This window comes from Macrotis lagotis, chromosome 2, assembly GCF_037893015.1.
Source record: "Macrotis lagotis isolate mMagLag1 chromosome 2, bilby.v1.9.chrom.fasta, whole genome shotgun sequence".
NCBI classification, from domain to species: Eukaryota; Metazoa; Chordata; class Mammalia; order Peramelemorphia; family Peramelidae; genus Macrotis; species Macrotis lagotis.
Window position 1 is genome coordinate 107,793,609 of NC_133659.1, and position 25,192 is coordinate 107,818,800.

The following is a 25,192-nucleotide window of genomic DNA, read 5'->3' on the forward strand; positions in this document are numbered from 1 at the left end:
AAGAAGACACTTATCCCAAATCAGGTAGTATCAGGGTCAGGGTTCAAACCCAGTTCTTCCTGAAGTAACTGAGAGGCACAGTAGATGAAATATTGGACTTGAAATCAGGAAAACCTGCTTAAACACTTATTAGTTGTGTGTTTGGACAAGCCATTGATCCTCAGCCTCACTTTTTTCACCTGGTTAACAATAGCACTATCTCTCAAAATTTTGTGAAAAAGAAATGAGATGACATATGTAAATCTTAAAGTGCTATAAAAATGATCATTATAATCATTATTTTGACTTCAAAACCAGTATTCTTTCCAAAATACCATTAGGGTATAATGTACCCCTTAAGACACAATATCTTAACTTTAAGGTATCAATTCCTGATAGGAAAAGGTAAGATTAGCTAATCCTTCATAGATCCTTTCAAACAAATATTTAGTGACCATAAATTATTTATATAGTCTTCTGAACAGTACCCATCTTTAGTTGGTAAGAAAGTTTGTTGATATGGTGGGTAGGTTGAAGAGAGATCAGGGAGGAAGTAGCAATGAAGGGCTATCATGAAAATTTAGATGTCCAGCCTTGTTGTGCTATCTCAAACATAGGAGGATCTAAAGTCCCTATGTTCATTGGACTGAATCTTGCTTAACCCCTTGTGTTTATTAAAGTTGGATGAAGTGCTGGCAAAGTGTCTTTACACTTTTGGGAAAAGCTTGGCAGAGGAGAAAAACCAATGATTACAACATCTGTTATCAAAGATGCTGGCTGGCTCAAGAAAAAGGAGAGTTAATAAATGTTGCTTCTTTGTTTCTGCAGTTAACCATTTTTTTTTGTTTTTACTGTTAATCATTTATGAGATAATCATGCTTGAACACCCTATACTCCCCTCAATTCAGCCCTTACTTTCCTATTTACACACACATACACTCTCTCTCCAGTTTTCTGTATCTCAGCAGTAGAGAAATGATTTATCAACTAGTGGATATTCCTTTAAACTACACCCTATAAAGTAAGGAACTGGACAAGATAACAGAAACTTCTCTCTGAATAATCAAGACCTCTTACTCCATATCTCCTGACTCTGAACTGGTTAACTGCAGGTTAGTGGTTTATTATGAATTAAAAGTACCCTGGAAGAGATGAGGGCAGAAGGATTTGGGGAGGAGGGAGGAGCAGAGTGGAGCGGCAGAAGTCAAGTTACTAGTGGAAGTCCAGGAAGCATTGAAATGGGAATCTCTTGATTGATTTTCCTGCCATTTTCTGCAGAGAGAAACTGAAATCTCAAAAGGTAAGGCAAGTTTCTAAAGTCTTCCCTGTGGTTTAAAGGAAACTAGGAAATCAAACTAACTCACAGAGAACCACCATATGCAAAAACATAGAATTGGAGCATTTTGTTTTTGATGATCCTATCTTGTTTATTCTTTCCCTGTCAGACCATACCATTAGGCCTTGCTAAAAGTATAAAGATAGTATAATACCAGCACTAGCATTAGCACTGCAACCCTCTATCATAAAATAAAGTGATTTGAAAAAGATTATTCCTACAATAGTGCTAGTAACAGTCTATTGGTCATTTAACAAGGAATTTTTGAACTCTTAGGTCCTTTTATCTCCAGAATGAATCATCATGTACTAATCAATCAAGAATTTATTTATTTGTTTACTGAAATATATATATTTGGTTTTTTCTTTTGAAAAGTTAATTTTTTTCTGTTAATGTATATCTATTTTCTCTTCTTCCCACATTCCTCCATTTCCTCCAGAAAAGAAAAACAAAACCCTTGTAATAAATGTGCATAGTCAAGCAAAACAAATTCACTCACCTTGTCCAAAAACATATCTCAAGCTACATGCTGAATCTCTCACCCCTCTCTTTGAAGGTAGATGATTTGCTTCATCTTGGCTCCTCTGGAATTGTGGTTGGACCTTATGTTGATCAGATCAACAGGTGTTTATTGAGCACCTACTGTGAGTTAGGCTGTATTAGGAAATGTACAAATACAAAAAAGGACATTCTAGCTATAATAATAAAACAATACAAATGGCAAGGTAAGGTGATGAGTAGGATCAGTGGAAAAAGCATTGACAGAGATAACTAGACTGAAATCCTAATTCTGACACTAGATAGTTAAATTAACCTCTTAAAAATTATCTTCTCCTCTATTAAATGAAGATAATGCTTGTGCTTCCAGGGTTATTGAGAGAATATTGGCATTGAGAAAATATTAAGGCATACTATAAATGTAAGCTAGTATTATATTCTAGGATTTTAGGGAAAGGAAGACTCAGTGAAATCTAAAGTAGTCAATGAAAGTCTCATGGAGGAAGAGACTAATCCATGATAATTTATTGACAGAATGAGGGCTAAAAGTTTACTCTAATACTCTTTTTATCAAATCACACTTCCTTAGAGATCATGAGGAATAGATATCTACTTGGGACTGAGGGCAGATGTTGGGAAGTAAGGAGAAATCTGATTCATTAGGTAAAAATGGGATGAATTTAAATAGATTTGGACATAATGTCATAGTATTTAGAGAGCCAAGGAAAGTTTCAGAACTGAGGAGTAGCAAAAGGAAAACAGTATTTTAGTAATTAAGTAAATGTGATGGAAGGATTAGAAAAGAAAGATGACTGGAGTTGGTGAAGCTAGTTAAACTACTACAGTCATCTAAATTTGACAGTAGGAAATGAGAGGAAGGGATAGTTTGAAAAGAATACAGATATATGAATCAAAGATCATTCCAAGTTTTAAGAATTTCTGATGGGATGACTAGTTATCTCACTCTTTCCATGATAACTCCAATTTGGGTTGCCAGTACTAGAAAGGGGAAAGATAGGGAAAAGGTCCAGATAGGTTTCACCCCAGCATCAAGGTTCCCAGCACCATTATATCAGCATTGTATGGTGGAAAGAATTGGAGATTTCTTCAGAAGGAAGGAAATTTAGAGTGGGAACTTATTGGAGCCGATGGTATCAGGGCTTCTGGGTTCAAATCTCACTCTCTCCCTTACTACCAGAGACCTTAAATCAGTAAATTCTCCCATTTGTGCTTTAGTTTTCTAATGGATAAAACAAAGGGGCTACACCTGAAGACTCTGAGGTCCCTTCGAGTTCTGAATCTTAGATCCTTTTACTCCATATAATGCAGTAATATTAGTCTCCTTGATACTTCTCAAACAGTGCTCTTTCTCTACTTTCATTGTAACTTTGGACTTGCTGGCATCCAAGCCTTAACTTATAATCTAATTCTTCTCTCCAACTCTTTAAGACTCAGATCAAGCACTGCCTTCTGTGAGAGGCCATTCCAAGTCCCCTCTTAAATGTTATTTTCCAAATAATCTGTATATATTTTGTTTGTGCCTATTTGTGTGCATGATATTTCCCCTCATTAGATTGTAAGATCTTTGAGGGAAAGAAACATTTTTTGCTTTTTCTTCTTCTTCCCAGAATTGAGAACTGATGCCAAGCACAGAGTGAGTGTATAATAAATGATTGCTAGTTGGGTGATAAACTAATAGGAAATTTTGTCACTGATCAAGTCACAGCACATGAACAAATACTTTACCCACCACACTAAATTAGTCTGGTTGACAACAAAAGGAATCTTAGCAACTTGATCAATTTTCCTGCTGCTTCTGGAGATTTTTTTAAAGAATATCTGGTGAGGGCAGCTAGGTGGTGCAGTGGATAGAGCACCGGCCCTGGAGTCAGGAGTACCTGAGTTCAAATCTGGCCTCAGACACTTAATAATTACTTACCTGTGTGGCCTTGGGCAAGCCACTTAACCCCATTGCCTTGCCAAAAAAAACACTAAAAAAATCCCAAAAGACACAGTTCTTGAATAAAGAATATCTGGTGGGATGACTAGTTATCTCAATCTTTCCATTATAACCCCAATTTTGGGTTGCCAGTACTAGCAAGGAGAAAGATAGAGAAAATATCTGGACAGGTTTGATCCTAAGGTCAAGGTTCCTAGCACCCTTATGCTCAATAGAATCCCACAGAATAAATCTATTTCTACAAATTATTCAGTTGTTTTTAGTCATATCCCTCCCATCCCCATAACCCCATTTGGGGTTTTCTTGACAAAGATACTGAGAATAGTTGCCATTTACTTCTCTAGCTCATTTTACAGATGAGGAAACAGATAAACAGGGCTAAATGACTTTCCCAGAGTTATATAGATAGTGTCCGAGGCCAGATTTGAAATCAGGAAGATGAGTCTTCCTAACTCCCGAGTCCATCAGTCCATACATGCACTACATAGCTGACCATTTCTACATAACAACTACAAATATTTTAAAAAATAGCTATTATATGCCTAAGGCTCTTGATTTCCAGTTTAAACTATCAGAAAATGTCACTTCATGGATAAAGTGGGAATTGGAAATAATCCTTGGAGTTTGACACTAGAAATATATTTTGCTGTCTAGAGCTAAGTGCCTAGAGTCAGGATTGTGGACTTGCAGCATAGACCTCCCCCTCACAAGTTTTTACAACACATCCAATTGTGACCACTAAGTGACCTACTTACCAAAATGTCAAAGAACCACACACTGGACTTCCAGTCTCTGGAGGAAGGCCAAACTAAATTGATCAAATTAGTTGTATCTATGTTTTCTGTTGTTTTGGGTTGAACTTGTGATTTCATTGGTCTAGGGATCTCCCAGTAAAAAAAAAATTCCCTCTACTAATGCAGAGAAGCACCTGTTCTTAGAAGACTTATACATTTCCAAGAGTCACCTGGGGCAAGTTGCCTATGGTAAAAATCCAGCATGGTGGTCTCACAGAGTTGGGCCTTGGATCCAGATCTTCTTAATTCTAGGCTGGTTCTTTATTCACTCTGGTCATGTTTGAAGATAATCTTATGCTGGTGGCTGTTTTGGTGGAGCTTCTTCTTTTCTAAAATCCTCAGGATTCTGGTTGACTTTTTAATCAGTTCTGGGGTGGAAGAAGTCACTTGGTGTTCTCCCTCATTGTATTTCTTTTTGCTAAATGAGATACATGGGAGCAGGGTGACCTACCTCCCATCCAAGTGTGCATGTCTTATCAAGAAGCCTATTTTCCCTTTTAGACACAAATATGAAATAGGGCATAGGTGGGAAATCCAAGAATAATGAAATATTTATTCCTTAGTTAACAACCACTGTTATTTTGTCCATACATTCTGCTTAGGACTTTGTTGTGATTGTTGTTGGTTCTGGTGTCATTGTTTGGACACTGATGAGCTCAGAGAGAATTAAAAAGCAATCGTTCTGGCCAAAAATTCTTAGGGTCTTTGATCCACCTAAAATAATTTTTTTGACTAGGAAGAAGAGGCCATTTTTTGTTTTGTTTTCTTCTTACTTGGTGTAATCACTGAACATTTCCTCAGACGGAGACCTATTAAAAACCTTGGCTTTAAGGTCACTGAATCCAGGGCCATCTCAAGCCATCCAGATCCTTATCTAGTCACCAGAGGAGGAAGTGAAACTGGTGACTTTGCCCACCCCTCCTTCATTTAAATCCATTTCACTAACATGACGTGGCATTACCTCCCTGAGTCATGGTCCTGTTCATGAATGAAGGAGAAACAAAAACAACATGACAAATTTCCTTTAAGGAAGGAAGTTCCTTAAATAATTTGAAGTATAAATTTCAAAATTTATGAATAAAGTCTGAAGTGGAATAAATTAATGCCAGGAAAATTCCATTATTTCCTTTTCATGGGAAAGCAATTTGCAAAACTGCAAATTATTTAAAGGAATTAATATTTGAGGCTGACACATGGCATGATGAATTTATTTTCTATTCCATAAAAGTTAATGTAGTTTGGTTTGCTTTGTTTGCCTGAATCAAGAGACCATTTTCCTACTTATTTTTGCCAGAATAACTTGGAAGAAACACTTGATCACAGCCTTCCCAAAGGTTATCAAGGTGATGGCATTTAGGAGGGAGAAATGGAAAGGATATGGTCCAACTCTATTTCTAATAATAATAGATTTTGCTCTGCTGACCAAGGTGCATGGTAAGTAATTGGAGAATGGGTGAAAAGGTCATATAAATATCAATCATTTGAACAAATCAGTACATTCTACTTCCTATCCCTACCACCTTTGATCATAATCAACTCCTGGGTGTCTGGGAAAACGCTTGTCAAAGAGGTTTTGCTGGATAGTACATTCCATCACCTAAGATGGAAGAAAATTTATATTAGTGTTACACAATGACTCTTTTCTACACCCATCTTCTTAAACTCTCAGGTTGTAGTCTAATATCTGGAGTTAACCAGGTCTAAAATCAGGAATTTAACAATAGAGAGGGCTCATCAGGAGTGTGCCTGGTAGGGAAGAAGTGTTTTCCTAGATGAGTCTCTTACCTTTATTGAAAGGAAAGGATGTCATACAGGGGAGGAGCTGAAATGAAACTCAGGATTGTTACATCTGTACTTTCTAAATTCCCATAAGGGGTAGGAGGCAGGGGATAAAGGGAAAACAAGGGAAATATTTAAATATGAAAAACCAACTGGTAATTTTGATTATGTTAGCCTAAATGTTTCTGATTATAGAGGGAAAGGATCAAAGATGGACAGGATTTCTCCATGACTGAAAATCTCTCTCTCTAACCCTTGGCAATTTAGAGTTACAGTTGCAGCATTTCTAAACTATAGAAAACTTTCATTATGAGAGAAAACATATAGAAATAAAATTAAAATTGTAAAGTTCAGTTAATATTTTGTTTCAGAATTGATAGTCAAAAAGAAAGACTGGTAAGATTTTCCTTTAAGATTAATGCAAAGATTAGGATAACTTTATAATTTTTTAAACATTTTTAAAGGAGAAGAAAAAAAAGATACAACACTCATGTACCTAATGCACCCTTGAAGTAATAGGAAAATTGTTAAGATAGGAGTGTTGGGATAGCATTAGGGGGAGCCTTGTTTTCAACATATTGAGTTTGAGATAAACTTGGGATATCCAATTCAAGGTTTCAAAGGAAAGTTATAATGAAAGACTAAACTTCAAAACAAATAGATCTGAGAATCATCTATATAAACCCCTGGAGCTGTTGAGATTACTAAGTGAGATTGTATGGTAGGCAAAGAAAAGAAGATCCAGCATACGGTCTTGGGTGATGCCCAAAGTTAGTGGGCTACAGAGATGCTAAGAAGAATGAAGAATGTATTTAGTAACTTTGAAGAAAGTTTTAGTTGAAAGATGAAGTTAGATTGCAAAGTGTTTAGAGAAGAGAAAGAGGAGAGAGAGTAGGCTAATAGAGATGTCTTTTTCAATGAGTTTAGTCACAAGGGGAGAAGAGATATAGAACAATAGGTAACAAGAATGGTCAAATCAAGTGAGGTTTTCTTTAGGACAAGAGAGAGTGCTTAAAAAATCCCATAAGTCAAGACGTCAGTAGATTGAGAGTGACTGAAATTTAGAGAAAGAATAGGGGAGGAGCAATATGTTCAAGAAGATGTAAACATAGAGGAGTTTGCCTTGGCTAGGAAAAAGGATTTTTTTTTTTGTTTGAGATGAGAGTGAAAAAAAAAGATAGAGGGTAAAGATTTCTGAATGATGTGGGATGAGGAGATAAAAGGAGTATTTAATAAATGAACTTGATGTTTTTAGTGAATCATAAGATGAAATTCTCAGTTGAAAGGATAGGGAGATAGCTCTTTGGGAGGTTTGAGGAAAAATTAGAAGATTTAGAATAGAAGCTGTAGAAACCAAAAGTATATCAATTAGGGATGAATGGGACATTTGTTTTGCTGCAATGAAGGCTTGGTTAGGAAGATAACATACTTTTCTAGTGGGGTCTATTAGCATGATTTTGAGGATTTCCCCTGCTCTATCAGTAGCTTGTAAATAGGAGCTAAGGAGGCATCTGATAGGAGCAGTGCAAGATTGTGGCTTGGTTCTGTAACCAATGAAGTGTCTTTGCAGAGATAAGGAAGGCATTAATTGATTGTGTTAACCTGAGCAGTGTTGTCTAGATAGGCTATATAAGGGGCTAATAAACCTCAGGTCTAATATTCCTTATTTAATTAAGGTGTCATATAAATTAGGAATCAGAAACGAGATTTTTATGCCTTTTACCATTATCAACCCATATTTTTCATTCTTGAGTATGTACTTTGTTCATTGTTTTCAAGGCACTCTATTGTGTTCTTTGGGAATCAGTGAACACAAAAACGTGTCCCCCCCTTTATTGTTTTTTAGCAATATACTATTTAACCCCAGGGATAATGGACCATACCTATGTTTTAATCTTTGCATTTCATTTGGTTTGCTGTCCAGGTTCTTGTGGTCCCCTGCCCAAACTTGTCTATGCTGCCCCAGTGGCAGTATTAGATCAAACTAACTTCACAGAGGGAACACAAGTGAAATACAATTGCCGCCCAGGTTACAGCCGGAGTAGCTCCAAGACTACACTTACCTGTATAGAAAATTCCTGGTATCCCATCACTCCATTCTGTGTCAGTGAGTAACTAACATTTGAATTTTGGTTTCCTAACTTTGTTTTTATTTAGAAAGTGTCTCAATGTCTGTGCACCTCCCTGATTGTGAGGCACTTTTGTAAACTATAAGAATCTTTGGTTACTTTGGGAACTATTGAGTCATTTACCCTGTCAAGGTACAGGTGCGTTCCATTTCTGAAAAAAGTCAAAATATGAAAATACAAAATGGAAAAATCATGGGGAAATCATTTGTATTGTGAAAAAAGATTTTTTTTAAATTACAAAATGATTCGTTAATAATCTCAATACATAAGCTACTCTTTTCTTAATTAAGTTTTGATTTATTTTTCAAGGCCCTCTCTATTGAAAATGACCATCTCCAAATATTTTAAGGACTATTATATAGAAAGAATAGAAATTTTTGCATGCTTTTTAGAAGGTAAAACTGGGACCAAGAGCTGAATGTAGGAAAAAGGTCCTAAATATTACATCTGTCCAATCATGGAATGTGCTACATTTTGAGCTAGTGAGTTCTGCATTATTGAAAGTAAATAGCACACATTATTTGATTCAAAGTTGAAGATGTTTTAGGGAATTTCCACATCAAGTGGGGGATTAGATTAGATAATATCTAACATCCCTATAATTCTATAAATTATAAGACTTGTACTCTACTTCCAGTTTTGACTTAGTTAATTGTTTAACATTGTACAAGTCCCTATATTTTTCTGGATCCAGATTTACCCCCTTTATAAATTTGAAGGGGTCAGATTAGATGATCTCTATGTAGCTTATTTATTGAAAGAGGTTAGTTATAACAAAGTTCTATGATTCTATAAGTAAGATCACATGCTTGTATTATTTTTTCAAGTACTTTTTCTTTTTATTAAAAAAAGTTTTGTGGTTGTTCTTTTATCTTTTTAATATTTTATTTTTCCCAATTACATGCAAAACAACTTTAACCTTTTTTATATAACAATTTTGAATTCCAAATTCTCTCCCACCTTCCTCTCTCCCATCCTTGGGAAGGCAAATAACTTGATGAAAGTTACATAATTATATTCATTAAAAGCTTATTGGTGAAAGAAAATGCTGACAACCTCCACAAATAAAGTTTATAAAAAACCCAACTATGTTTCTATCAGTGTTAAGATTCCATCCATTCTTTCTCTGGAGGTTGATAGCATTACCTTAGATCATAGTATTTCTGAGAATACCTAAATCATTCACAATGGATGATTATTACAATGTTGCTATTACATGAACAGTGTTCTCCTGGTTCTAATCATTTAACTTTTCATGAGTTCAATTTAAGTCTTTCCAGGGATTTTTCCTGAAGGCATCCTGATCATCATGTTTTTAATAGCATAATAACATTCTATCATCATCATATACAGAAAGCTTGCTTAGTCATTCCCAATTGATAGATACTCCTCCAATCTCCAGTTCTTTGTCACCATAAAAAGAGCTGCTATTTATATTTTTGTAACTACAGGTCCTTTTCCTTTTTTTAAATCCTTTTGGAATACATTCCAAGTAGTGGTATTATTAGGTCAAATAACATGCAGTTTTAGAGCCCTTTAAACATAGTTCCAAATTGCTCTCCAGAATGGTTGGATCAACACCCAACTCCACCGATAGTACATGTTCCAGTTATCCCATATTCCCTACAACATCTGTCATTTTCTTTTTCTAAGGGGAACCTCAGAGTTGTTTTCATTTGCATTTCTCTATTCAATAGTGATTTAAAGCAGTTTTTCATATGACTTATAGATAACTTTCATTTCTTCATCTGAAACTGCATCTTCATATACTTTGATCATTTATCAATTGAGGAATAATGTATGATAAATTTGATGCTATACTATATATGTATATATATACATACATATATATATATATTTATATAGTAAAGATAAAGCCTTTATCAGAGAAGCATAAAGTAAAAAATTTCCCCCAATTTTTGAATTCCTTATAATTTTGGTTGTATTGGTCTTGCTTATACAAACCCTTTTTAATTTCATGAAATCAAAATTATCCATTTTATATCTTAAAATTCTTTCTATCTCTTATTTGCTCATAAATTCTTCTTTATTCCTTAGATCTGATAAATAAATTATTTCAAGCTCATTTAATTTTCTTATGGTATCACCTTTTATGTCTGAATCATGTACCCATTTTTACCTTATCTTAGTGAGTGTTGTTTTATACCTAGTTTATTTATTTAGTATTTATACCCACTTACATGTAAAAACAATTTTTAACATTCATTTTTACAATTTTGAGTTCCAAATTCTCTCTCTTCCTCCCACCCTGGCCCCTCTTATTGCTTCATTGCTCATCAAGAAAGCAAGCAATTTGATATAGGTTGTGAATGTGTAGTCATTCAAGACATTTCCATAAGTCATGTTCTGAAAGAAAACATAGACCCCCCGACAAAATAAACAATTTAAAGAAAAATAAAGTAAATAAGTATGCCTCGATATATATTCTGAAAACTATAAGCTCTTTCTCTGGAATGGATAGCATTCTTCATCTTAAATCCTTAAGTATTATCTTGGATTATTGTATTGCTGAGAAAAACTAAGTCTTTCACAGCTGATCATCCTACAATATTGCTGTTATTTTGTGCACAGCACATTTCATTTTGCATCAGTACATATAAGGTTTTCCAGATTTTTTCTGAGAGCATCCTACCATCATTCCTGTTGATTTTTTTTAGTTTTTGCAAGGCAATAGGGTCAAGTGACTTGTCCAAGGTCACACAGCTAAGCAAGTATTAAATATCTGAGGTCATATTTGAACTCAGGTCCTCCTGACTCCAGGACTGGTGCTCTATCCACTGCACCATCTATCTGCCCCTGATCATCATTTATTATAGTAGAATAACATTCCATCATAATCACACACCACAATTTGTTCAGTCATTTCCCACATGAAAGGCATCTCTTTAATTTCCGATTCCTTGCCACCAGAAAAAAGCTGCCACAAATATCTTGTCCATATAGGTCCTTTCCTTTGTTTTTCACCTTTCTTGGGTTATAGATCTAATAGTTTGCTAGACAACTTTCAAAGATGACTTACTGAAAATATGTCATCTTTGTACAAAGATAATCATATTGACTCTTTGATAATAGACTTTACATTGGAAGAGTGTTTCCCAGTATTAGTAATGTCTTTCTGTTGATCCATCTATACTTTCTTTCATATTCCCTGGTGAATAAGGGTATGAACGAGTGAGTGGTTCTGTCTTGGGTTAGGGATGCTATGTATGTAGATGGAACAACATGAAACAGTATTGAATACAAAGCTGGATTTGGAGTTAGAAAACTTTGAGTTCAAATCCTATCTCTGACTTCATAAAATGGGATTTTATAAAAGGTATCTATATCACAAATTGGTTTTAAGCTCAAATGATGTAGAGTATGTAAGACTCTTTTTATACCATAAAATCTTATATAAGTAGTCATTATTATAACATGGAACAGAGCAAAATAAGCTGACTCATGTAGGACTCAAATCCATGACTTTCTTTTTAAAACTGCAGTATTATAATTAAATTGAAATGAACTGAATGAAAACATTTAATAAGTGATTTAAATCTTTTCTTTTTGATGTCATGGACCATTTTGGAAATCTGATTAAGTTTATAGACCCTCTTCTCAAATAAGGGTTTTTAAAAATGCTTAAAAATATTTATTGTATTTATCTTTTTCTTACATGATGGGTTTTGAGTTGTCTCTCTCTCTTTCCCAGTCTTTCATTAGAGGTGGCCAACATACAATACATACAATATATACTTCCAAAAATCAGTTCTTTATCCAGATGTAGATAGCATTTTCCTTCATAAGTCCTAAGTTGTTTTGACTGTTCAGATTACTCAGAATTGCTTAGTCATTCACAGTTACTCTTCAAGTAATTTGTTCTTGCTGATGTTCATTCCACTACTTACACATTATTTCCTGTAAATCTTTCCAAGTCTTTCTAAAATCAACCTACTTGTCATTTCTTACAGCACAATAGTATTTGACCACAAGGAAATGTCACAACCTATTTAGCCATTCCCCAATTGATGTGCATTGTCTGTTTCCGGTTCTTTACCACCACAGAAAAGAGACTTTGATTTCACCTGTTGGGCAGGTTAACTGATCTAGTGATATTATACATGGATATAACTTGGGGCCTGTGATTTTTTTTTGTTCATTGTTTTTGTTTTGCAAGGAAATGAGGTTAAGTGACTTGACCAAGGTCCCACAGCTAAGTATTTACTAAGTGTCTGAGGTTGGATTTGAACTCAGGTCCTCTTGACTCCAGGACCAGTGCTCTATTCACTGTGCTACCTAGCCTTCCCATGGGCCAGTGATGTTAAAACTTGAAAAGATGATATGATTCAACAACTAGCAACAACTTCAGAAATCTGTTGCCATTTTCCCCTTCATTCTGCCATAGAATCAGAAAAGAGAATGGATAAAAGTCGTTTTATTATTTGTCCCAAAGAAGAATCTGCAGGAATAAGAACTTAGTATTCATTCTAAGTGTTTGGTCCTCTAGGTCTTTCTGAAAGTAGAATCTGAAAACAAGATCTTAGCTTCTTCCTTGATTTTTTTTAAAAAAAACTGTTACATGATTCCAGTATTTATGAACTTTAACTCCTGCTTTATTTGCCTCCTAGAGAAACGATGCCATCACCCGGGAGAACTGAGCAATGGGAGAATAATCATTAATACAGATCTTGATTTTGGTTCCAAAATAGAATTTAGTTGCTTGGATGGGTGAGTGTCAGGGACCTGAAATTGAACGCTTTTCTTTGTCTGTAGAACAGAACTCCTGGCTGAACAGGACAAATTCAACTTCAGTTTAATTTCGAGAAAAAAAATAACTTCTTCCAATAGAAAGTAGGGCTTCACACACAGACTTATGAATATCTAGGAACATATTACTTGAACCATTCTAGCAGTTTGAATGTGAAGGTATAATTTGTTAATCCAGCATTAAGCATTTATTAAGCCCCTACTTTGTACTAATCACTAGGATCTGTTTTAAGGATGCAGACACAAAAATGGCACAGTGCCTGTCCTTAATGGGCTTACATTCTTCTAGAGACAGAAATATTAACAGCTAAGTAAATACTAGAAAACCATAAATTAACCGTATCTATGTTGTATTGTATTTTTATTTATTTATTTTTTTAAGTATTTCTCAATTATATTTTAAATCAGTGGTCTCATTCTGGAGTGTTTCAGGTGATCAGTTGAGGGCCCTTCCAAATCTCAAATTCTATAATTGTTTACTTTTTTTAAAATTATATGGTGAGAAGTAGAAAACGCAGTGAAGTAGAAGTAGAAAACAACTTTCCCCTTTGTGTCTCTGGTATCAAGAAACGCAGAGTCAGAAGTAGTTTCAAATAACTACAAACTACTTGTACAACTTCTAGAAAAATTACTTAATCTTTCTCCTATATGACTATGTAACTGTTCTCAAAAAGTTTTAATGACTCTTTTGGCCTCAGTTTCCTCATCTGTAAAATGAGGAGGTAAATGATATGATATGATTCCTAAGATGCCTTTCATTTCTACATTCTGTGAATGATTAAAGTATTAAAAGCTAACCTCTCAGGGACTCAGCACTTCTATGACTCTGCTCTTTTCATTGACTCTTGTTGGGGATTTTTGTGTATTTTGACTTTATATGTAATCCCAAATCTTTTTTGGGGGTCAGATATAAATTATAAATAAATAATGGTAATCTTGATGATATTATTGCTAGCTACACTAACCATATCTACTTTAAGGAAAAGGTAATAGAAGGACTAGGCTGGTGGGATGGAACTCTGAAATGAAAGAATGATCCAGTGAATATCAAGGTCTAATTATAAGATGAGTCTAGAATCAAGAAATCAAGGCACAAAGCAGGAGTCAATGTTTAAGTTGCAATTTAAGGTTATAGTTAAAATTAAACTGGAGGTCAAGAAGCCAGGAAGTGATTCTCTGTTGATTCTAAGATCAAATACAAATTCCTTTGGCATTTAAATTGAAAAGGGAAGTAAGCCAATATCAGCATTCAAAGATTAAACACAAGCAAAATTTTCGACATATTAATGTTAGCTTATTCAAAGGAACAACACTCACTAGTCTAACACTCCTGAATTGACCTAATCCCAAGGACAGAAGTAACTTATTTACCTTCTATCTCTTTTTATAGGATGTAGGAAATGATTTCAGGTTATAGATAAATGAGGAGTTAAGCAAAGGATGCAGGGAATTGTCACCACAAGCATAGTCCTCTTTTGGTCAGGAAGGAATAGTTTCTCTAGGAAGCTTATTTTATTGCACTGATGAACTACATCTGAATTAGGCAAAGTTGCTGTTTTATCTAGTGATACAAGACAAATTGTTAAGGTACGTCTTATGGCTGAATTATACTTATGGCAGGAAGGGTTTCACTTTTTGACTCTACTCATTCAGATACATCTTAATTGGATCACCAAGAAGTGTCTGTGAAATTTATGAATCAGGAGTTACCTGGAGTGAACCTCTCCCAACATGTGAAAGTAAGTCAAAATATTTTCTAACTTGCTCATTAACCTTCTTGTCATAAAAATCTTTGTATTTTGGTAAGTCATCCCCAACTCCTCCTTTCCCCTCTCTCCACAGTCTCATTTGGTTGCCAAGTCTTTTCAATTCTTTCTCCATAATCTGTCTCACACAGTCCTTTTTTTTCCTGTTTGGATGGCTGCTATCCTAATCCAAGCTGCCAGTCCTGTTAATTAATTGCAACAATTTCCTGTTTGATTTCTCCCTTTTCAATTCACACAGATGCCAAAAGGACATTCTTTTTTTGTTTTGTTTTGTTTTATTTTGCAAGGAAAATGAGTTAAGTGCCCTGCCCCAAGTCAGACAGCTAGCATGTATCAAGTTCTGAGTCTGAATCTGAACTCAGGTCCTCCTAACTCCAGGACTAGTAGGCTATCCTACTGGACCACCTAGCTGCCCAAGGATATTCTTAAGGCTCTATGTGACTACATCATTCTTCTCTTCAAGAAGTGACTCTAAGATCACATACAAATTCCTTTGTCATTTAAATCTGAATCTAACCCATTTTTTAGACTTACTAGATTTGGAACTGAAAGAAACTTAGAACTCATTGAACCCAACATCCTTGTTTTACAGATAAGGAAACTGAGGTAGAAGGAAATAAGTGACTTCCCTAGAGTTATATAAGGAGTAAACATCTGAATCAGGACTCCTTTTCAGGTCTACCCAATGATGATATGCTTACTCTCATCAACATACCACCTAATTTCTTTGCAAGTTATTTCTTATAACTCTCTCCCATGTAACTCTATATTACAGCCAAAATGGCCCACTTCTTGTTCTTTATATATAAACATTCCATCTCCCAACTTTTTTGTCTTCGGAAGGTAGATCTCATCTGGATACTCTCCCTCCTAATCTTATAATTCCCAGTTTTGACCAAGGCTTAGTTCAAGCTCAAGCTTCTTACACAAGGCCTTTATTGATTCTCCCAAGCCCATGGATATTTTCAAAATAAATTGTATGGTATTTACTTTGTATACATTTGTATTTATTTTTTTGTGCATATTTTGTTTATACTTGGTAGAACATTGAAGGCAGGGACAATATCTATTTTTGTCTTTGTTTTTAATATCTTGGCACATGGTCAGAATTTGCCATTTGGTGACACTTCCAGAAGAGTCTGAAGTGTGCTAGTTTGAAATCAGAGGATGTAGACTCATATTCAGTTCTACTTCTCCTTACTTGTGGAATCTTTGACTCTCTAAGTCTCAGTTTCCTCAACTATAAAATTAGTTGGTTGGAACATATGGTTTTTAAGGACCCTTCCAGATCACAAATTATGATTTTGTATATGATAGCTAGATAGATAAGATAGAAATAGATGACTGATAGATGGCTAGATGGCTAGCTAGATTGATAGATGGATAGCTGATAGATAAAAGAGATAGATTTTATGTATATATATATAAAGTCAAATGGTAGACAGAGATATATAGATGATAGATAACTTGATATACATAGGTAGATAAATATAGATTAGATAAAAAAGAGATAGATGGATAGATTAGATAAATCAAAGAGGTAGGGAATATACAGCCCATGGTCTGGCAATGTCAAGGTAACTGCAGGTGGGACTTGCAATTCAATAAATCTAATACCCTTTAAAAAGGTGAACTAATCAAATGTTTGACCAGATATAGCCCATCAATGATGTCATAAATAACCAAATGACCCTTGACAGAAAAAAGGTTCTTTACCCCAAGACAGTTGGATAGATAGATATATGAAAGATGGAGTATAGATGAATAAATATAGATAGATAAATGATGGATAAATATAAATAGATAAATATAGATAAATGATAAATAGATGATAGTAGATAGATAGATGAATAGATGGATAAAGCTTTTATTAAGAACTGGGGATAAAATGTTGATGTCTACTCTCAAAGAGTATACATTCTGATGGGGAAAGACAAAAGACATAAGGGGAGCTGGAAAGGGGAGTGGAGAAGGTTACATAGAGAGCAGGGGGTGAGGCATTCATTAAAGAGAAATGAGAAAGTAGAACTATCTGGAGAGTGAATTGAACTGGGAGTGAAGTATACAACATGGATGAAGAAAAGAAGGGATTAAGTATTTACTAATGTGCCAGATACTATGCTTAGCACTTTACAAATATCAATTAATTCAAATAATTGTTGTTTTTGTTGTTGAATCATTTCAGTTGTATCTGACACTTTGTGACCCAACCATCCCCCAACTTTGGAGCTTTCTTGGCAAAGATGTTGGAGTGATTTGCCATTGCTTTCTACAGACCATCTGACAGATGAGAAACCGAGGCAAACAGGGTTAAATGACTTGCCCAGGTAGTTAGTTTTCTGAGACCAGACTCAAACTCAGGAAGATAGGTTTTTCTGTTAGGTCTTGCCCTCTAACCATTGTGCCACCTAGTTGTTCTCTCATTCAATAGTCCCATCAAAAAAAGGCAATCCCAGGTCCGGGTCTTACCATTATGGAGACTAGGCTTAAGGATAAAGTCATTCTCAGAGGTTTCAGACAGCTCAGGGGAACTGACAGTCTAGAGAGTGAGTGGAATTGGAAGTAGAGTGGGGAGGTAACAATAAATGTCTTCCCTGACTGTGTTTTCATTTCCTTTATATTCAGTTGTCAATTGTCCTCCTCCACCGCACATCGACAATGGAAAGCACAGCAATAAAGAAGATAATGTCTACAGTTTTGGCTCTTCAGTGACCTACAGATGCAACCCCCCGTTTTCACTTGTAGGCGAGGCCTCTATTTCCTGTACTGTTGAAAATGGGTCTATTGGTACATGGAGTCCACCTCCCCCTATATGCAAAAGTAAGTGACCAAGTCTAAAAGAAGAACATCTTTAAAGTTTTATTTTTTTTTAAATGGAGGGTAAATATTTGAAGAGTTGTACCAGCAACTCAATTCAGTGTTGTAGTTTTGCATTCATTTAATACTAGACTAAGAACTAAGAGGTTAGTGGGATAAAATGAGTAATAAATTTTTTCTTTCTTCAAGAAGTTTAAAGGTTGAAGGGATCTATAAGAGGACTGGCATTTATTGTGTTACTAATATTAACACTCTCTTCCCACAGTTTGCACTGTCATTAGGATCTGCTGAGGATCCTTGTGGTATTGGTATGGATGGATAACCTAACATTAGAGGTCATGGATATCTATTGATGGGCTTTTCCTGTAATAATCAACTAGGAGAAAACTTAGTTTTTAGTAAATTTTTTTTTACCCAAATATTGTAGCACTTTTCAAACTTGGGACATATTCTCCCACAACTACACTTAAAGTTCATGTTGGATAAGACTGCGTACAAATATATAGAGCATTGATACTGAGGCACTCATGTAAAGAAGACAAAGGTCTAAGGCAATTCACAACTCTGGCCTTGGTGCCTTTCATTCTCTGGAGGGTTCTCATAAAGCCTTCTGAAGGGTATTGGAGGTAGATGGGGTTTTCAGTATTCAGCTGACCTGGCTTCTCATAGGGCATGTTATCTCTGTTCAGTTGAACTAGTGCTAGGCTGGTGCAAGATCACCCAATTGTAAAACTAGTTCCTTCTAGAACTGGACTATTGCTGGACTGGGTCAAGCAGTTCATTTTCACTAGAGAGCTGTTTCTAATAGTTGTCCTTGGGTATCGATGATTATGACATTAGAAAGTAATGCCATGATTTACATATAAGATTAAAATGAAGCAGCATTGTGCAAAGACACCATTCTCTTTAATCCATGTGAGCCTAGTTGCCTGACATAGATCAGAACAGTCAATGGTTGATGAGAGACCTTGACCTTTTAGAATCAGATCTTTCCCATATTACTGAAGTCCTTTAGATGTTTGGTATACTCAGGTGACAAATTTTCTGTAGTAGGGTAAATCAGATCTATTTGTAAATGGTCTAAGCATCAGAACAATAATTTTATGGTGACAAACATTTGACAATATGGTAAAGCTAACCTGACTTGCCATAAAATTAGACCATCAAGAGTCTGGTTAGCTTTATTATACTGTTGAAAGTGTGTTTGCTGCTGCTTCTGGACTGGGACAGGTAAGTTACTTTGTGGCTGCTTCCACTCTGGGCCAAGATCACTGAACCACTGGTCTTTTCTGAGAGTGCAGTATATTGGCTAGATGTATTGCCACTCTTCACTCTCTGGAATCACTCGTGGATGGCTAGCTGCGGCCTCTGGCAAGACTGTTAAAGGGAACAACTCTTAGGCTAAGATTGACAGAAATTTATCCTAGACTTTCTCAGAGAAACACTGAGGTTTGTCACCTCCAGGAAGGAGATGGAAGAGGTATAATCTTTCCTGTTCAACACTTATCTCTGCTTCAGAGGTGGCATTCCTGGTTGCTGCAATTTTCAGATGCCTGTTGGGTCACAGGTAGATGAATGGCTAAGAACAAAAGTAATTAAGGTCTCTTCTCTGGGACAAGTTCATGGTCTCACCGGTCTCTTCACTTGCAGTGGTCTATTCAATCTTTAGACTCCCTCAAAGACATAGCTATTTTTTTTATATGAAAGATCTTACCTTTTTACAAGTCAATATCTTTGACCTTTAGGACTCTCAACCTTTTTGAAGTCTAAATTATATATTATTGTGGCTCTAGAAGGTTATTCCTGAAAGAAATGAAACATTTTGTGTTTCCATAAAAGGTTGAAGGATTTGCTTAGTTAGTAAATTACAAAGGCAATAGCTAAAACATATAACTGCAACCTGATTGAATGATACCAAGTAGAAATGTAGATGGATGTCTAAGTCAAGAAGATTAATGTAGAAGTAGGGTGACTTAGGTTTATTTGGGTTCATTTCTCTGAGCATGCTCAATAAGTTTATTCATTTTAACTTCTCCACCCCAGGAGGAACTTAAGTTTCTTTATTATAACTTTTGATGAATGTAGAGGCATGACTGAGGGAGTGAACTAGAATTTTAGGGGCAGAGATAAAAGTTGTTTGCTTCTTTTTGCCTCTGCATATGTGTGTGTCTGTTTTTGATGACCACACTCTTCCTGCAGGAATGTATTAAAATTTAAAGTTACTTCAATCACTCTGGAGTCTTTGTTTTCCCTTTAAGATTTATTTCTCACAATTGGGGGCTCATCCTGAATCTTACAGCATTGGAGGGTAGAGTGAGTTCCCCTGCTGAATTTCAGAAGTCCATGGATCATGAGTGAGCACCCTCCTCATCCGACTGTAGGCCCAGAAACATTCTATTTGGGCAAAGGGGTGAATGAACTAGCTGGTGAGGGAGGCTGATTATGGCCATCACTCTGAAAGTCTATGCATAGGGAGAGGTAAGATAAATTGGACTTATTATATTGTCTTATTTATGAAAAATCTTGGGGCAGCTAGGTGACTCAGTAATTAGAGCATCAGCCTTGGAGTTGAGAGGATCTGAGTTCAAATCCAACCTCAGACACTTAATAATTGCTTGGCTATGTGACCTTGGGCAAGTCACTTAACCCCATTGCCTTAAATAAATAAAATTTTTAAAAAAGAAAAAAGAAAAAAATTTTGCAAGGGGTAAGAGACTGGGTGTCTGAGTGTCTGAGAAATGCTGAGAGCATGGGGGGGGGGGTCTGGATCCACAATTTTGCTGATTCCAAAGAGAAGAACAGCAAGGAAAAAGGCATAAATCCATGGGAAATCTCTGACAAAATAGGCAAGATGAGCAGGGGGGAGGAAATAAGGAAATTAAGGTACCTTATAAGGAGAGGAGAGTGTCCCCAAGAAAACCCCCAGAAAAGTCCCAGAAGGAGGACATCAGGATAATAGTACATGTACTAGGAGTAAGAATAAAAAGAAAATCCAGATGTGTTTTGTATGTGTGTATTTAAATTGTGTGTCATAGACTCATCTCTGTTGTCTAAATTGGCTTTTCCCAGCTGCCTATTTCTGTGTTCAGCTCTGGAACAAGATCAATATGACCCACTCCCTCCCTCCCTGTTCTTGTTACTGAGACGGCTGCATTATTAAGAAAATGGAAACAGTGCAAGGTGGAGAGAGGAAAGAGATAAGATGAAGAGGGAGGTTAGAAGTCTTTGGTAAATCTGAAAGTGGGACTCCCAGGGGGAATGAGAAAAACCTGGAGTAAAAGTTTCTTCAGATAGCCCTGTATAGGGAGAAAGACACAAATTCCCCAAGATAGAAAGTAATGTGAAAAAGTTTTTGCCAGATAATTTATCAGAATTTGACTAAAAGTAGAATAGATGTATGTGTGGGTGAGAGGTTCACCCCCCCCATACATTTCCAGTTTTGGGGGATGGCTGGGGAGAGACCTGTCTTACTCTCTGTGGAATGAGAGGGCCACCCACACTCACTTCTCCCTGGTTCTTTCTGCAGAGAAAATTAAGTTTTTAACTTTCTTTGAGAATCTGAACCCTAGCAGAGTCCCATCAGACAAGAGACTAACAGAGATTACTTTGGATTGAAATTAAAAGGTGCAGGTGGTAATTTATAATTACCATGGTGATCCTCACTGAGGAGGATGAGAAACAAATAAACCTAAGGAGGTAGCAACAGCCACTAAGTCCCTTTGAACATTTTAGGGGAATAAAGCTTCAAAATTACGATATACTGAAGAATAAGTAAAATACTTAGACTATCTAATTAGTGAAGGGCAGAGGAGCATCAATCTTGAAAGAATTAAAGGAATTGTTAACCTTCCCCTTCTAAAGAATTAGAGAGAGATCAAGAAATTTAAGATGTGATTGGATACTGTAGCTTGTGGATTGATTCTTACGTCCAGAGGACTAATTAATTATATCTCAAATTACTAAGAGAGTAACCAAATACTCCTCAATGGACTCCAAAGGAGAAGGAATCCATTAAAGAATTGAAACAGGTACTGATTTAGGCTCCAGTATAAGGAAGTGGTATAGGGAGCCCGTACTCAACCTGGGGAGGACAAGGAAGGTCAGTGATTTTATCAAAATTACTAGACTTAATCTCAGGAGACTGGACAGAATAAGAATACAAGCAAAAGTGGCTATTGCTGTCTTAGTGGAAGAAAGTTGAAAATTAATTTTTGGAGGAGCAAGTAACCCATTTTTAAGCAAGAGCTATCTTAAACCAAAGAACTTGGAGGCGGCTAACTGAAAGTATGAAACAATTGGAAAAAGATGATTTGGTACTTATTACAGTTTCTTGTTTAAATTTTGTCTTCTGAGATTGTATAATCCAGATTTGTACCTCATTGAGATTTGCTCTTAAAAGTTGGGGCATTTTAAGAATTTAGCATTAGATTGCCATTTTTGAAATTTCTGACAGCAAATTGACTGAAAATTAACAACTCCATAATATGAAATGTTTAGCAGAAAAACAATTGCTATGTGAATGTTTATAAAGATAATTTGAGGGGTGGCTGGGTGGCGCAGTGGATAGAGCACTGGCCTTGGAGTCAGGAGTACCTGAGTTCAGAACGGGCCTCAGACACTTAATAATTACCTAGCTGTGTGGCCTTGGGCAAGGCACTTAACCCCATTGCCTTACAATAAAATTTGACCAGAGGTTTATCAAAATACAAGTGTTTGTAAAAAGGAATATGTTATAAATCAAGTTGTTATAAGCCTAGATTTGGTACAATTTACTTAATTTAAGAAATTTCTTATTTGGCATTAAGACAATGAATGTATTTGAAATATGTTAACTGGGTGACTGAAAGAAATCTATGTTAACTGTTATTAACAGTATATAATATAAATGCTAATGAAGAAGATGCCCATAAGGAAATTTAGACATGCATTTAACTGTACAAGGTATAACCCTTTTAGTAATGAGTTTTGATTTAAGTTTCAAATAATGTTAATATTTTGATATAATGCATAATTGGTAGACTTTTATTTGTTATGTTTATATTGCTTGAATATTATAGGGCCTAAAAGATATAAAAAAATTAGTGGAAAATGGTTTTGTTAATTAGCAATGTTATTTATCAGTTCTTGTTTTGTAACTGTCTGGATTTTTCTACCTTTGCCTAAAGTTAAGAAGTATTGATATCATTTATGAAAAGGTAAATTATCTGAAGTTATTTAATGATTTTTCATGATTTAGTATTTACATCAGGACAAATTTAAACTGGAATAGTGAATTATTTTACTTATAAATGAATTAATGCATTCTTTGTTGCAGACCCATGAGGGAAGAACAACTGTATTTAACTCCAAGTTGTGATTGGAGATATTGTTATTTAGGGTAAAAGGATTTGAGATTTAAATTTTATGCCAACATAGAGTTGATAAATTCCAACTTTAAATACTTATTCCTGTTTTAGGGTTGAATAAAAGAAGAGAGATATATACTTAAAGAGAAACTCTCAGAAAAGGAAAGCTTTGTAGAAGTATTTATGCAATAGGGCCTACTAAACTTTCTAATCCACAAGCCAATACATTATCATAATGTGATGGTATTGTTTATAGTAATACTGAATCAATTAGGCATTGGATTAATATTAAAAGCATTCAGAGTTACTGTAATAATTTCAAGAGGAAAGGATCTTGCTGTTTTGGTCTAAATTTGTTGCCAGTCCATGACATAGGTAACAGTCACATTAATGTTTTGAAATTATTTTTTTGTATAAGATTAAATTCCTGAAGAATCTCATTTTCTTTTGAGGATGATATGTTTATTTGGGTAGGAATAAATCAACTTGCAAAACAAAGATAAGAAAGACATAAAGTAATGAGGTTAACCTTAACCTTAGTTCAGAAACATCTTTGTTGCTTTGTTTAGTTCTAAGAAAGAAGATTTCAGCATCAAGACATTATGTTTAATGAAGGGTAATAATTCCCATGTTATCTTATTAGGAATGTATTTTACATTTGGAATTTTTTTAGAATACCTATGGAACTATTCAAAAATTATTTGAAAGTCATCTAAAGATGTTCTCATTGTTTTAAAGGATTCTGGAAGTAATGGTTTATTATTGTGTCTATTTGAATATGGAGAATAACTGAACATATTAAAAGAGAAAATTGTTTCTATAGACTTTCTATATGAAGTTTGGGATTATTGTATTTATACATCCCACATCTTTTGTTGTTCACTTTGAAGCACAAACACTTATGCAACGTGGATGAAAACCAATTGTAACTTTTTTTGTGACAATTTCTTGCTATTTCCATTGTGAGATTATAATTCATACTTAATCCTTGAGAGATGAACTCACTTGAAGATCTGATTATTTGGAATTTGCTATTTAAGATCTTATAGGGCTACTGATTCTGTGTCCGACACCAGATATGAGAAGCAAAGGAATTCCTGTTGGGTCAATGTTCTGTGAGGTTCTATTAATGCCAGTGACCCTAAGAGATTTGAGAGGTGATAGGTTCACTGGGAAAGACAGAGAAATCAATTTCCAACAATTTTCTGAGACTGGACTTTCCTGACTCAGTTTCTCAAATGTGACATTTGGAAAATGTCTCACCTGGCAGATTTAATTTCTGGGTCAAGGCATTTGGCCATCTACATGTCTTCTGTCTAAAAACTGACATCTAAATGAATAAAAGAATTTTCTTTTCCTTTATTTCCCTGATCTTTATGGTAAATTGCTATAATCATGTCAAGTGATCAATATTAAGAACAGGAATAGAAATTTTAATTCATTTGGCCTATAGTTATCCAAATTCTAATAGCCGGGTAAGCTAGTGTAAAGCCATGGCAACTGTTGTCAGCTGCATATTCTTATGAGAACTAAAATCCCCTTTAATGCTAAGGGGTCATTTAAGTGAAACAATGAGGAATGTTTGAGACTTCAAAATATGATTTATTATATTATTATATATTATATAATATATATTATATATAATATATATTATATATCATATATATTATATATCATATATATAATATATGATATATTATATTATTATAATAATCTTAAATTTTGATTTAAGTGAAGCAATGTGAGTAAATTAAATATATATAAGAAGATTGACCAATGGTCTATTTAGAAATTTTTTTTTTAGGTTTTTTTGCAAGGCAAATGGGATTAAGTGGCTTGCCCAAGGCCACACAGCTAGGTCATTATTAAGTGTCTGAAACCGGATTTGAACCCAGGTACTCCTGACTCCAGGGCCAGTGCTTTATCCACTGCGCCACCTAGCCACCCCTATTTAGAAATATATATATATATATATATTTGTAGAAGCCCTTTATTAGAAGAATTGCATCTTCAGAAAATTAT

The 25,192-nt window shown here is 35.1% G+C and overlaps 1 protein-coding gene across 2 annotated transcripts in view; it reads left to right on the top strand.

Moving 5' to 3' along the window:
• Positions 1–877: 877 nt before the first annotated feature.
• C4BPA (complement component 4 binding protein alpha) overlaps positions 878–25,192 on the top strand; it is a 51,305-nt gene continuing 26,990 nt past the window's right edge. Inside the window, exons 1-6 of one of the 2 annotated variants that reach the window (XM_074222552.1) lie at positions 878–1,091; positions 5,862–6,001; positions 8,271–8,453; positions 13,104–13,203; positions 14,896–14,981; positions 17,634–17,828. In XM_074222552.1, the coding sequence (XP_074078653.1) occupies positions 5,914–6,001; positions 8,271–8,453; positions 13,104–13,203; positions 14,896–14,981; positions 17,634–17,828 (652 nt within the window). In that variant the 5' untranslated portion in view covers positions 878–1,091; positions 5,862–5,913. Of the gene's footprint in view, positions 1,092–1,137; positions 1,280–5,861; positions 6,002–8,270; positions 8,454–13,103; positions 13,204–14,895; positions 14,982–17,633; positions 17,829–25,192 lie in introns of those variants that run through there. The other variant, XM_074222553.1, reaches the window with a different exon arrangement.